The 15487-nt window shown below is 37.3% G+C and overlaps 1 protein-coding gene across 4 annotated transcripts in view; it reads left to right on the plus strand.

The window, feature by feature from the left end:
• Positions 1 to 638: 638 nt before the first annotated feature.
• BANK1 (B cell scaffold protein with ankyrin repeats 1) overlaps positions 639 to 15487 on the plus strand; it is a 321258-nt gene continuing 306409 nt past the window's right edge. For all 4 annotated transcript variants that reach the window (XM_059923918.1, XM_059923919.1, XM_059923920.1 and 1 more), the window contains exon 1: positions 639 to 837. In XM_059923918.1, the coding sequence (XP_059779901.1) occupies positions 768 to 837 (70 nt within the window). In that variant the 5' untranslated portion in view covers positions 639 to 767. The remainder of the gene's footprint in view (positions 838 to 15487) is intronic.

The raw sequence follows: 15487 nt of genomic DNA on the forward strand, positions 1-15487 counted from the left end.
TAAGGCTCTGGGGGAAACTCTTGAGTATTTCACAGTCTTTAAAGCAAACAAGCAAACAAACAAAGGACCTATTTAGATCCATAACTTATTATTTTTTTTTTTTACTAGGCCCGGTTCTGACTTGGAGCAGGAGTAGGAAGTAAATTTTACATAGGATTTAAAAATCATTTTATAATTTATGGCTCTAGCTTAAAATTTCTGGGCAAAATGCAATATCAGAAACAAACAGTAAACCAACCAAAAAAACCCTCCAAACAAACAAAAAAAAACCCAACTATGTATCTACATCTACATCTTTATACCTTTACTGATACATCCATATCTGTATGTCTGTATCTCTTAGTCCCCTTTTCCAGCAAGTGTCTACTTCTGGTATCCCTGTTCCTGGAAGTGGGAGCATCGTGGAAGCCCTTGAATGGCACAAGAAGGGCTACAGGAACAGGTAACCTAGCTCTAAAAACGCCCTGAGTGAAAAGATGAGGCGGGAACAGGACCAGAGAATGTTAGGAGAAACCAAAGCGGCCTAAAAAGGAGGCCCGAGCAAGCCCTTGAGCAGTTTCACTTCCGCGGGGCGCCCAGCGTCGCGAGCCCTCGCCCTGCGGCCCGCGCCCCGGGGCTGCGTTTCCGGGACCTCGGCCGCAGCCGCCGCGGTGGGAAGCGGGCTGAGGACGGTCGGGGGCCCGGAGACCAGCTCGCGGAGAACCTCAGACCGGGAGAGGCCGGGCTCGGCGGGCACCTGTCCAGGCGCGCGGGCTTCAGCGGCCGCGATGCTGCCAGCAGCGCCGGGCCGGGCGGGCGGGAGTCGGGAATGGCCCGCAGGCGGCCCAGCGCCCCGAGGTGGGTGTGCGCGCGGCCGGGCGGCCGGAGGGAGGCCAGCCCGCCCCGGGGTCGCGCGGAGACTGTGCGCCTCGCGGCCGCGGGACCACGGCTGCCACTCCGCCGCGCAGCCGGCTTCTGTCGCGGGCTCCTTGCCGGGGGAACCGGGACGCGACGCGGTGGGAGCGCTCCTTGAGTCTGGGCGGCGTGCCACCGCCGGTGCCGCATTTTCTGAGTAGCTGAAACTTTCCAGAGCACCCGGGACAGGCTCCTCTAGTTTCTAAAATCAGCTTGGAACGTGTTTTAGAGTTATGCATCAGCCTAAAAATTCTGTCAACATGGCAAAACTGCCCTTTGGTAGCATCGCCCGTTTACCTGCCGGGTCTCCCAAAATCCAATCCGGTAAATTTGGCCTGTGACCTGCTAATCAGACAGGTTACTTTCTGTAAAAACTCCTCGAAACACAGATTTTCTTAACTTGTTGAAAGGAAAAGCAGTCCGTTCGGTTGAATACATAAATGCATTTACGGGTCAAACGGAAGTTAAGGCACTTGTTTTCATTCCTTTTTGAAGTAATTCAAATGCATTTGTGAATTGTATAATGATTATAAAAAGTGTTCAGTTTTGAAAATTAAAAAGAAAAGGCTTCACTTGGATATTAAGATTACTGGAGATGTTCACACTGAGATATGCGATAAGAAAATCTGAGTGAAATTCCGTTAATTTGCTGAATGGAGTTTCTCATAGCTTATTAGCATTTTGTTAAGTAATGACATTATGGCTTTAGCTGTTTCTCTTGGCAAGTGTTTTTTTTCATATATAAATTTTAAAAGACTGCTTTTCAGTTAAAATGGGGGTATTTGTGGCAATGGAAATGACAAGAAAGGAATTACATCTTAATCCTTCAGTAAATAAACCAGCCATGTCTTTTGAACCTTGAGCAGGTTAGCTATTTTGTAATTTCAATTGAACAATTTAGTTAAATAGAATCAGCTACAATTTGTTTCAAACTTCTAGATTGAGCACTTTAGCCAGAACATGACTATTATTTCACTTAATACTCAAGTAATACTTTGAGGTATTTGCTATTGTGAATAATGCTGGAGTGATGTGAACCAACTTTTGTCTCATCCTGAGTATTCCTTTTCCTCCCATGCATTTCTCCCCATCTCCTTTGGTTCTTCCAATATGGTATTTATTACTTGCTTCATTTGCCTCCTCATTTGGCTCAGGTAATGACACTTTTCTTATACTGAGCTATCTCTTTGTTATTAACCCATGCCATTCCTAGATGTGAATAGTATTCTAAAAGAACTAGTTCTGATTAATCCTTTTTTTTTTTTAAAATGGATACCTTTCCGTGTGACCTCTGTCTCTGCTTTGGGCAAGTGTCTCCACAGAATCTTAGACTTTGGCTTGATGTGACACATTAAGGGTCAGTTAGTCCAACTGCCTCATTTTAGACATGAGAAAACTGAGACTCAGGGAGTGATTTGCCCACAGTCCCATAACCAGTAACTATTTGAAGATCCCATTCATCATTTCACCGACAATCTTTACCTTCCCACCCCCAAGACTTGTGTAGTAATATGAGTGTAAAATGGGCAAACACAGTTTAAAGTGGTAAATACACTTTCATGCCTATGAAGATTATATTTCTAGCATTAGGTGTATTGTGTATTTGTAATGACAATATCTTGTGTTTACTGCCATCAGAGAAATCTATGAGTGTCCAACTTGTCCTTTAATGGAAGCAGAAAAGATACGATACCCAGAACTAAGACAGTGTGAAAATGATGCACAGTGGTGAAAATTCCATTTAGACTTTATTTTCTGGCTTATGTTTAACTAGATACTGTCCACTAATGTCCAAAAGAGAAATTCCTTCTTTGTTTTATTTCAAAATTAATGATTGTTTAAATTTAAACTGCTACCTTCAATAAGGACTGTTTATTATAAAGCACAGATTGCTCCCTACCCTGTAGTTTTTGTATTTTTTATTAATATTATTTGATGCCTCTGATGAAGAGAGAGATCAGTTGTTAGGTTAAAAGCAGAAAGCATCTGTCCTGTCTCACATCTTAATATGTTAACTTTCTAAATGTTGAACATTAACATTCTGAAAACTGTGGTCTGATGGACTGCATCTTTGCTTGTGAGAAACATGGTTTGTCTAAGTCTTTCCTTTGTGTCCTAAAGTTCTTGAAGATTTGAAGCTTTTTACTCTGACTACAGTCTTCCAACATAGCCAACAACCTAGATTTCTCCTACCAGGGAAATACCCTTATTTAACTCTAATGGCTGGTAAAACTTGCTTTCTTCAGACCAGTGAGAAAGGTTCTGATAAGCTTACTTATGCTGAGATTTTAAAGAGAGGTAGCTCTCTCAGGGCCTTTTTACTTTAATATGGGATAATTCTGTAATATTTACTTGCTTAGGATTTCAGGCATACACAACAGCATACTGGGCGTCGTACTTGGGGTAGCAGAGGGACCTTTTTTTCCACATGTATCTGAACACGTGCTATAGGTGATCATGCCCTACTTATGATGGCCTCTGGGCTCAGACTGCTTCAAATCCAGTCCAACTTCATTGCATATCTGCTTTGTCATCTTGGATAAATAAATAAATCTGTCATTATCCCAACTGGTCCATTAAAAAAGCAAAAGTGGGTACAAAGCAACATTTATTTGAAAGAATGTTTTTGAGGATTAAAGGAGAAAATGCATGTGAAGTGCTTTTCAGGGTGCCATAGCAAAGAGTAATTGCTTGATACGTGTTAGTTATTGTTTTACTTCCTTGGTCATTGATCAATAGTGTCATATTTACATGTAAAAGATAGAGTTTTTATTGAGAAACTGCCTCATGCTGACTTGGGGAAAAACTTAAAAGAATGAAGCCATCAAACTCCCACACCAAAAAAGTTTGGGAGTGTGACTTCCTGTAGTAAGATAGTGTCATAATCTTGGGGAAATAGTGTGGTTAATAGTTCTGAGAGGAGAAAAAAAAGGAATCCACAATGAGAATAGCTAAGGATAGATGGATTAAAAGGGTTTAAACTAGGGCAGTTACAGGAAAGAATAAAATGGGAATTTAAGAGGACAAAATGAGAGTGTGTTTTATTTCCCCATATCACAGAGTACCAATTGTGACCCAATTAAAAAAAAAAAAAATGTATGTGAAAAAAATAAGCATCAAACATAAAATTGTGGGATACCTCATCGAATTATAAGAAGATGGAAGATCTATTTTACCAAAATATTTACTGTTGGGTTAAAAAAAAATCCAATGTAAAGAATATCATTCCTGCCAAATATAAATCACATGTTTTGAGAAGGTAAATGGCTGTTACCCGATCATCTAAGTTACAGTTGCTATTTTATTACTTTCTTTATAAATTATAGAATATCTTATAGTAATTTTGGAGACAACTATGAAATAAGAATAGGAAGGATAAACATTCTGGAAGTTATTATTTAAAAATAAGTTATTATATGGCCTTGTAATTCTTTCCTGTTTTAAATATAAAGAATGGTATCTAAGTTTTACTGCGGACACTGAAATAGTCCAGGTGGTGAAAATAACAGATATTGTATGGAATTATACCCTCCTGTATTTATTTTTGACTCAGAGAAAAATAATGAGCCTTTTAGACCTTTACCACTGAACAGAAATATCTTTGTTGCTTCCAAGTGCTCCAAATTGAGATAATCCAGAAAGACCACTTCCCTTTGTAATCATGAGAAGTAATTCATCATTGCCTTGTGGTCTTTTATAAGATTTTCTTTGCTCCAGGTTATTAAAGTAAGTTTTGTTTTATCATATTAACTATGTGCCATATTTTCCTTTCTTTTAAGCTCCTGTACCTCTTTTCCATATTAGTAATTCTCATTGCTTCATGTTTTATGTGTTCCATTTTATAAGGAAGACATACTGAAAAGTGTAAGAACAGTTCCTGACTTAGAATTTCATTTGCCTGATTTCGTTTGGTCATGATCTACGCTGAGGTGTAAACCTCATCCTTTGGTCAGGATCAATATCCTCATTCCCTTTTTGTTTGAATTTATCCGTAGGATCATGTCTAACTTTCAGAAGAAAACATAGTGTCAGACCACTTGAAATTTTGGCCTTCTTTTAATAGCTACCATTTATTACGTTTCTACTTTGAATTCATATTATATGGATATCCCATTACCTTGATAGGTGAGAGCATCAGAGGATTAGCACCTGCTTTGGACAAGAAGTTATATTGTTCCATATAATCATATGAAAACATTTAATAATTCATTGTGTTCTTTCATGTCCTAAAAAAACTTTTCTAAACTTTTAATTTTTTTTTTAGGGGCTGGGGTGGAGGGTGAAACACCAACATCAAAGATACGGAGAAACAAATCATATCAAAGTGGTAGGATTCTATAAAATCATGGAACTGGAATGACGCATTGTAGAGCGGGGGCCCCAACCCCCAGGCCGTGGGCCACTAGTGGTCCGCAGCCTGTTAGGAACTGGCCCACACAGCAGGAGGTGAGCGACAGGTGAGCAAGGGAAACTTCACCTGCCTCCCCATCACTCGCATTACCGCCTGGACCACCCTGCCCCCCGCCCAGCCAGTGGAAAAATTGCCTTCCACGAAACCGGTCCCTGGTGCCAAAAAGGTTGGGGACCACTGTTGTAGAGTATTTCTTGTGACTGTATGAAGAATCCCTAAAATTTATACATTTTCTACATTGGCCAATCACATTTTATTTAGATTTAGTAGAGCCATGTAATTAAAAAATCTCAGGAGACAACTACAGGTTTAATACAGTTCGTGAACTATTGGGTCACAATTGGGAAAGTGAGTGAGGTAAAACTGAAGCAAAAATCTACTTTGATTTCAATTAATGAGATAATTTCCTTTATTTCCTCATTACTTTTCAGTAAGAGTTTAGAACTTTGACTACTCCAGGCACTTCTCTGTAGACCAGAGGACCAGAAACCCTTCCTTTATCATATCCTGTCCATCCATACCTATGTAAAATGGGTAGAACCATGGATAGCCCAGATTCCAGAAGCAGTTACTTTGGCCAAGAATAGGCACTTGATTCAAAGGCAGACAGTCCCTGGACTGCTTAATGACCAGTGATGTGTGTTGTCTGGCACACACATTTAAAGATCTGTTGGACTCAACAAAGCCCTTCTTTCAAACAAGAGATAATGAGACTGTTGTCAGTGGAAGGTCGATGTTTGATGATATACAGTAGAGGATGACAGCTAGTTGACGCATGTGCAAGGTGGATAATTAGAAAGAAGACGAGAAGAGATAATTAAGGAGGACTGAAAGACAGAGGGAGGAGTCTTAGTTTCTGGTTTTCCATTTCCAGGCCAAGTTAAGACCCAGCTGCACTTGTTGTTCTGATATTGTCTGTTCATGAAATGCCTGTGGTGTCCTTGCAATGACCTTCTCTTTACATGGACTAATTTGAATGAGTTTCTCTTCTTTGGAGGAAAAAAAGAGTTTGGCTTAGAATACCTTTATTTCTCAAACACTGCCACTCCTGTTCACATAAGCTTCTCCTCTTTTAGAAAGTTGTTACTATTGTTAAAGTGATGTCTTCTATGCATCTTCCACTGAAAGTTAAACAATCTGAGAATTAGGTCTATTCCTTTTATGTGCTGAAAGTAGGGTGCCTTATGAGTAAGTCTTGTGGTCCTCTAGATAAGAATATTTGGAGTTTTCTAGCTTTATTGTTGATATTTGAAGAAACTGCATGCAGTTATTTTTGTCTCTAAATTGTCTTTCAGTCTCTATAGTTGGTGAGGAAATACTTCATTCAAAGGTTAATATTATAAGAGTTAAGCACTGTTAAGAAGTCTAGAGTTTTGCATTATGTACTATCGTTACAGAATTATGTTAATTATAAAATTTAGCAATAGACTTATTATATCTTGTTAATTCTGTGTTTTGATTTATCTGAAAAATTTACAGCATACTGTTTCTGACATTTTTAAAATGTATTTAAATTGAGGCACACAGAGAGGACGCTTATGACATTTATCTTTGTAAAAAAGGAAGAGAAGACACAAAAGCAGCATAATTTACTGGCTATTATTGCAATCTCCCAGCATATGATGAAAAATAGCATCACTGACAGGCAATTGTGAAAACTTTATACACACTATCAGTGGATTAATATCAATCTGAAGCAGTGTAATCAGCATTGTACTTCAGAGATTGGTCCTTGATTAAGATGTTTTTTAGTAATAGAGTAGAAAGTTTAGTATCCTCATTAAGTTACAGATGATATGTTAATAATGGGGTTAATTATCATCTTGGAAAACAAGATTAAATTCAGTGTGCCTTTACCAAACTGGGGAGATAGGCACAAATTAATGAAGTTCAGGTGTGATCAATTAAGTGTAGTGATGTAGATGAAGGAATTAGGCTCAGAATGATAAGAGATTTTCAAGTTTTGACAAGGGTACATTCACAGTCTTATAATGAGCAACGGGGAGAGTTGCAGAAGAAGAAGCTGGAAAAGTAAACGGAAACTAAATTACATAAATCTGTGAGAAAAGTCCCCTAAGTAAATATAATGAGTAGCTATTGAAGAGTTTTAAAACAGAAGCATGACATCACTAGATTTTGGTTTTTAGAAGATCACATGAAAGGTTATTCTTCTTCTGAATCACCTTCTAAATCAATAAAGGTGAAAATAAAAAGAGAATTTATAACCTAAAAAAAAAAAGATCATGTAAGCTGCTTTTGGTACAACGAATTGGAAGAGGTCAACAATGGAAAGGTTTTGAACAATTAGGAGTTTATCAACCAGTTAAATACAGGGAGAAGTGGACATGTTTGTTAAGAACTATTACTTACATACTTTTTGTGGTATAGTAGGAGATATAGAGCCTGAGGGGAAAGAGATGTGAAGAATCAATCTTAGGTTTGTGGCATGGAAAAGTTGGAGGGTCATAAAGCTGTCATTTACTCCAATGGAAAAGATTGAAAGAGCAGGAGGAAACGGTAAGGGCATGAGAACATCCAATTTCAATTTTGTGTATGTTATATTTGGGATATCTGGGAAATATTCAAGTAGCCATGTCAAGTAAACATTTGATATTATGATCTGGAGCTCAGAAAGGCAGTTCAGGCTGGAGATATAAAATTGGGGAAAATACAGTCTTTAAAACTGCATCAGTAAATAAGATAACCGAATAAAAGACTTTAGAGTAGAAAGAAAAGATGACCCAGGATAAAGAACCATGTAAAGCAAACATTTAAAGCATTGATAGAGCGAGAGGAGTTACCCAATATGATTGAGGAGAGGCTAAAAAGAAAAGGAGGAAAATAAGAGTAAAATGGCAAGAATTCAAGAATAAAATGTTCGGGGAAGGCAAGAGTGGTGAACTGACTCAAATTCTTTGAATAGGTCAGGTAAATTGAGGACTGAAATTTAGCCAATGGATCTGGCACCATGAAACTTAAGATGACCTTAGAGAGAGAAGTAAGTAGCTTTAGTACAGGGGATGTGAGTTGAAGGGTGAAGGTAGATGAGGATGTGGACGCCATGTAGACAACTTTTTAAAGCGCGGCTGCCAGAGTGTAGAAAGAAAGTAGCCACTGCAGGAGATGTGGGTCAAGGAAAGAATTTTATTTATGTATTTATTTTTTGTTTTAAGATCTGTGCTGCTATAATGATTTATTTGTACTCAAAAGCTGATAGCACTACACCAAAGGGGATTTTCTCCTGTGAAAACTTTCAAAGACAAGTTCCATAAATTCCATTAGGAACACATTTTAATGTACAGATTTTCTTATGTGTTTAAATATTCTGTTTCATTTTTTCCCTTACTTCTTTCCTTCTTTTTTTCCATGTTTCCAGCGTTCTTCTTCCTCCTCCTCTCCTCCGCTTCCTTCTCCTCCTTCATTCCTTTTCCCTCTCCCCACCTCCTTCTCTCCCTAAGCATCAATGTTAATGGAAAATAACTTATATTCCTTTTTACAGAAACTTTGTTTCAATGCTAGATTATTCCATAGCTTTATTTTTTATTGATCATCCCGTCCTTTTTATCCAAATTGGAATCAATGCATCACTATTACAATCATATCTTTGCATATGCTTCAACTCCCACCCACCTCTTTTTGTCATACCCGCTTGATAAAACAGCAGCCCTACATAAGTCTATCCAATTGTATTCTTCTTGTCTGAATCCATGTAACTGAATGTTGCTAAATAAAAGCACATTCAAGCAGGTTGGTATAGTTATAAATTTGGACAGTTCTTGTTACATGTTAGTTGTGTCATAGAAGATTTTGATAATAAATGACAGTGAGCTCAAAATTGCATTCCCTGACAAGGGTGTAGAATGCAGATTCGTTCTGTGATGTCAGATCAGTGAAATCTTACATACTTTCTGTCTGCTGATGGGCAAAAAACACTGTACCATGCTGCCTAACACTGTATACACTAGATAATGTGACTCTTGAGCACTTGAAATACAGCTGGTTCAAACTGAGACGTGCTGTAAATCTAAAAACACACACTAGTTTTCAAAGATTTAGTACAAAAAAGTAGAATATAAAATCTCTCAGTCATTTTTATATGGATTACATGTTGAAAAATATATTGAATTTATTGGATTAAATTAAATATATTACTATAATTAATTTTACCTGTTTTTACTTTTGAAATGTAGCTGTTACAAAATTAAAATTACATATGTGGTTAGCATTTGTGACTTGTATTGTATTTTCTGTTGGATAGCAGTGCTCTAAGCTTTCAAAAAAAACCCCAGTGACATCCATTAAAGGTTTGATTTCTCCCTTATAAAATATTGTTATATAAATATTACCAGATAACTGTCATAAAAATGGTAACATAATTCACAGTTCCTCCAGCAGTTTAAAGAGACCCTCTTCCCATTCATGCCCACCCACAGAAGGTATTTTAATAGTGACATTTCATTATTATTTTAATGCTAGGTAAAATTTAACTAGCATTTTTCATATCATTTACTCATATTTCTATTATGTCTTCTGTCTTAATAATTTGTAAGAGCACATTGTAAGATCATACTGTAAGATCATATTATATACTTTATCTTATGGATCACAGATACTTTTCTTAATCTATCTTAGTCTTTCTAAATGATTTAGATTATGGGGTTTGTTGCCACTGAATATATTTTAATGCTCATTGGTTCAAATATGCTTATATTTTCTTTCCTAGTTCTGTTTCCTGTCTTGGCTGGAGGAGTCTTGTAAACCCCTAAATGACCAAAGTCACTTTCTACATTTTTTTTCTAGGATTTAAATTTTTACAGTTGCGTGTAGTATGCTTGGGATTTATTTTTGTTTATAGCATGAGGCTGAAATCCAACTTAAGTTTTTCTTTTTTTTTAAAATAAGGGCAGCCAATTGAGAAATCAACATTTATTTATTTATTTTTTTTTTTAAATTTTTTTTTTTTTTTTTAATTTATTTATGGCTGTGTCGGGTCTTCGTTTCTGTGCGAGGGCTTTCTCTAGTTGTGGCAAGCGGGGGCCACTCTTCATCGCGGTGTGCGGGCCTCTCACTATCATGGCCTCTCTTGTTGCGGAGCACAGGCTCCAGACGCACAGGCTCAGTAATTGTGGCTCACGGGCCTAGTTGCTCCGCGGCATGTGGGATCTTCCCAGACCAGGGCTCGAACCCGTGTCCCCTGCATTGGCAGGCAGATTCTCAGCCACTGCGCCACCAGGGAAGCCCGAGAAATCAACATTTATTAAAGGAACCCTACTCTTCCAAATGAACTGAAATACCACCATTGCCATACAGCAAATTTTCATATATCTTGGAATTTGCATTCGGAGTGTTCTGTTCCACTAATGTATTTGTTTATTCCCAAGCCAAAATTTTATTTGTATTATAGATGAAACTGATTTCCTAATCTCTCACCTGTTTCCTATACATTTTTCCAATTTAACATTGATAAATGTTATTTTACATGATAACTAAGGCTACAAGTTGTGTTCACCTTTGTGGGTTGATTATCTGTACTGATATCTATGTCTTATCTATATCAACTCAGATATGGGATCTGTCACTTACTTGTGTGACTTTGAACAGATTACTTATCTAGGGTCCAATTCTTTTATATCTGGAATGGGTAACACCCTATTTTATAGGATCATGATGATTAAATATAATTCTGTGTGTAAAGTGCCTGGAGCATTCATAACAGGTGCTTAGCAAAAGGCAAATATTATTACATTCAGCATAAGCTGGTATTCAACTTTCACTTTTTTTTTTTTTTTTAATTTTTATTTATTTATTTATGGCTGTGTCGGGTCTTCGTTTCTGTGCGAGGGCTTTCTCTAGTTGTGGCAAGCGGGGGTCACTCTTCATCGCGGTGCACGGGCCTCTCACCATCGTGGCCTCTCTTGTTGTGGAGCACAGGCTCCAGACGCGCAGGCTCAGTAATTGTGGCTCACGGGCCTAATTGCTCTGCGGCATGTGGGATCTTCCCGGACCAGGGCTCGAACCCGTGTCCCCTGCATTGGCAGGCAGATTCTCAACCACTGCGCCACCAGGGAAGCCCCAACTTTCACTTTTATTAGAAGAAATGTGTTTACATGGCTCATTCCCTGCACTTCTGGTGTCACATACATATGAATCTCAGGATTGAGAGCCTCATATAAATGTTCTTTCAGTTCTCCTGTTTAATTTTTCTCAACACTACATTAAACACTGTAATATCTCAAACACATGATTCTCTGGGTATTCACTACAAACTGAACTTGATGAAACCTGTGATCTGTTATGAAAACAAATGCTGTGTTTCTATATGTGAATTGTGTGTTGTCTTCAGGAAAAATAGTTAATGGGTAAAGAACATTTTTCTCATTTTGAGAATTTAATTCTGTTTAAGCATCATATTTTCAAAAATAAAAATGTAGTTAATGTTCATTGCTTTATTCTTGGAGGAGACTTGGTCCACAACTATATTGCAGATTATACCTCCCCCTCCCCGGCCCCATGAAGAAAAAACAACACACAGAAAAACTGGATCATAGTGTAGTTGACTCATAGTGTAATTGACCCAGATCATAGTGTAGTTGACTCTTAACTTTTGTGGTAAAGGCATTTCTAATATCATCATATAGTTAAATAATAGTTGATATAGTTGTATAGGTAAAGCTTTAGTGATATATTTGAAATTGTTTAAATTATGTCTGAGCAGTGTATTCCTTATAGGGTATAAATCTATACAGTGTTTCACCTAGACCTCTAAGGGTGAGGAGAATAACAGAAAGGGGCCCCTAAGCAAATTTCTAGTTTTAAGTAACCTACAGTTCCTATAATTACGGAAAGAAAGGGACAGCTTTTCTATTTTTTTTTATGAGAGCCAGTCTTCCGAGAAGTTAGCAATTAACACACATTTCATTTCTGCCTCTCCTTGGGAAAATATAGAAGATTTGTTAGAAAGTATGCTCATATGTAGTATTTTATTATATGACCTCTGAGAATAATTTTCTGATCTGGTGCATATGAAAATCTAGGCTTAGGTTCCTCATTCTGAGTTTAAAGCCTACCTGAATCACCTAGTAGTTAGTCATATGACCTTAGGTAACTGTTACAGGACCTCTCTGTACCTCACCAAGAAATGAGGAAGGAACATTTAGTAATACTTGCAGCAGAGTAGGTGCTCTGTAATTGATGGCCGTCATGGCTGCTGCGAGGTGAGTAGGTGAGTGGCCATGTGAGACATTATGAAGGGTGACTCATACTTCTCTTACCTGATGGTCAATACCTCGAAAACCTGAGTTCATACTTCCAGGGCTTTATTCCTTTAATACTGTGTTGCCCATATTGCTCTATAGCAAAAAGTTTTGAATATACATATTAGAACATTAAAATGGCCTGAGAAATTCTGCAATAAACAATGTCTCAATTTCCTTGAAGCTATTGTTTCACAAATATATTTAACCGTGGGATGCTTTGTCACCTCAACACTGGTAGAGAAGTCAGTCCTTCTGCACAAAGTTATCACCCCTGTTACATGGCAAAGAGTTCTTGAGAGGATGACTCTTTCAACCAGAGATTGGTTGCACCCCTTTTAGCTGTCTTCCTCGGTCCCTTCATTCCATTGTGTAAATAAAGTTCTGACCCTTTGCTGATGACCACATTTTGAATGAGTGGGAGGGAGGGAGGCTTATAATAGAAATAAAAGCAGAAGGAGCTATACAGTAGGGAAATGACATTGGTAGACTGAGCAGGGCACACACAATTTGCCGATTTCTTTCATTCTCTTATTTTTAATTCTGACCATTCAGGTGGGACCTTTGATTACGGGATGTGCTAGAGAAAATGGGAGGAAAATCAGAAGGTGATTCTCTGTTAGGGAAAGGGAAGTGTATGAATGAAATGGAACTGGGAAAGTACACAGGGAATTCTAACATAATATTTTGGAATGTATTTATGAGGTTGATCTTTAAATAACATGTGCATCTTAACTGAGCAAATGATTTTACAGATATTTTCACATGTTATATCTGTAAACCTACCACTATCTCAGTAATCATGTAAGCTATGTAAGTGCCTTCACATTGTTTAACTATTGGGATTTCATTCATCAGAACATTCTAAAGTTAAGAGCATCTCGACTACATTGGCATAAACAGATTACTTCATGTTAGAAATGTCTGTCAATGAAACACATGTTTGATGCAAACGTATGGGCTATTAAGAGTCACCCAAATAAATTTTTGCTGAAATATTTTTCAACCTAAAACAACAGAAACTGATATAAATGCAAATAATTTAGACAGAGAATGAATTTTATGTCTTGGAGATTGACTAACTTAACAGCCCACATAGAAAACATTGTTAATATGACAATGACTTTTATTACTGAAATAGATTGGATGCTATCTAAAGGAAGGGGTAACCTCTGGCATCCATTCAGCAGAGAAAAACACATTAATAGATGCTTCCTGATTTGCTAGTACAAAGTGTGACATTAGAGTAGCCAATTAAGTTTATGAAAAAGGATAAATAAAGGTGAAGCCATTTCTGAATGCCCTGTTTCTGAATATCCTCGGAGTCCTATATCTATCCTTAGATAACCACCCTGGTTTCCAAATTCTTTCTCAATTGTTTGGTTTGCATATGAGCTGCCTTTGATTGTGAAAAAATGTCTTAAAAATTCACAGAACTATTTTTTTATTTTTTATAAATTTTTCAATTAAAAAAAATTTTTTGGCTACATTGGGTCTTCATTGCTGCATGTGGGCTTTCTCTAGTTGTGGCGAGCAGGGGCTACTCTTCGTTGTGGTGTGCGGGCTTCTCATTGTGGTGGCTTCTCTTGTTGGGGAGCACAGGCTCTAGGGCGCACAGGCTTCAGTAGTTGTGGCACGCAGGCTCAGTAGTTGTGGCTCATGGGCTCTAGAACGCAGGCTCAGTAATTGTGGCGCATGGGCTTAGTTGCTTCGCGGCATGTGGGCTCTTCCTGGACCAGGGCTCGAACCTGTGTCCCCTGCATTGGCAGGCGGATTCTTAACCACTGTGCCGCCAGGGAAGTCCTCACAGAATTTTTTACACAAAGATAATTTTAAGGCATTTCTCAATATTATATTAACTTTTAAAATCTGGTAACTAATAGTTTAGTTATTTTTACTAAGATTTCTATAACCGTTTAATATAACTAAGAATATTTAATTAAAATATATTCTGGGGCAAATAGAAAGAGTATGATTATGGTCTAAAAGTAAATGAAATTTAATATCCTCCATGTATGTCTAGAAGATTAAATCATTGTGCTTCATTATTTTTTCTAAAATAATACATGCACATAATTGAAAATATGTAACAAAGACTGAAAAAGTAGAAAAAAGCAGTGTATGTACTTCTAGTTTTTATTTTTCTATGTTTACTTTTAATAGTTTTACTCGTTTAGCATTGTAGCTTAATATATTTGCTATTTGTATATGCACTTTAAAATTACATTTGTATGGCTATTTGGTGACATGACATTTGTAAATATGTCAGCTGTGCTCTCTCCTCATATAAATCTGTTGCACAATGTTTTAAAACAAAAGAAAACAGAATAAAAAGAAGAAAATCCACAATGATTTATTGGATAGAAGAATAGATCATTGTCCATACAAGATTATTTTAATTAATTTAAAGAAAGACTGAGAAAGACAAATTTGGTATGATTTCACTTTTATAAAAAACAGAACAAATTAAGCAGCATAACAAAACCGAAACAGAGTCATAGATACAGAGAACAAACAGGTGGTTGCCATAGAGAAGGCGGGTGAGGGGATGAGTGATTGGTGAGAGAGATTAAGAGGTACAGACTTTCAGTTACAAAATAAATGAGTCATAGGGGTGAAATGTACAGCAAGGGGAATATAGTCAATAATATTGTAATATGTTTGTATGGTGACAGATGGTAACTAGACTTATGGTGATCATTTTGTAATGTACAGAAGTATCAAATCACTATGTTGTGCACCTGGAACTAACATAGTGTTGTAGGTCAATTATATTTCAATTAAAAAAGATGTATACTCTCTTAGTCAGTTTTAAGTATACAATATGGTATTGTTCCCTATAGTCACCATGTTACCTTTAGTCACCATGCTGTACGTTGCTGAAGTTTTAACTCTCATTTAAATTATGATTATAAATGAGAATTATAAT

The sequence above is a fragment of the Balaenoptera ricei genome, chromosome 5 (assembly GCF_028023285.1).
Source record: "Balaenoptera ricei isolate mBalRic1 chromosome 5, mBalRic1.hap2, whole genome shotgun sequence".
NCBI classification, from domain to species: Eukaryota; Metazoa; Chordata; class Mammalia; order Artiodactyla; family Balaenopteridae; genus Balaenoptera; species Balaenoptera ricei.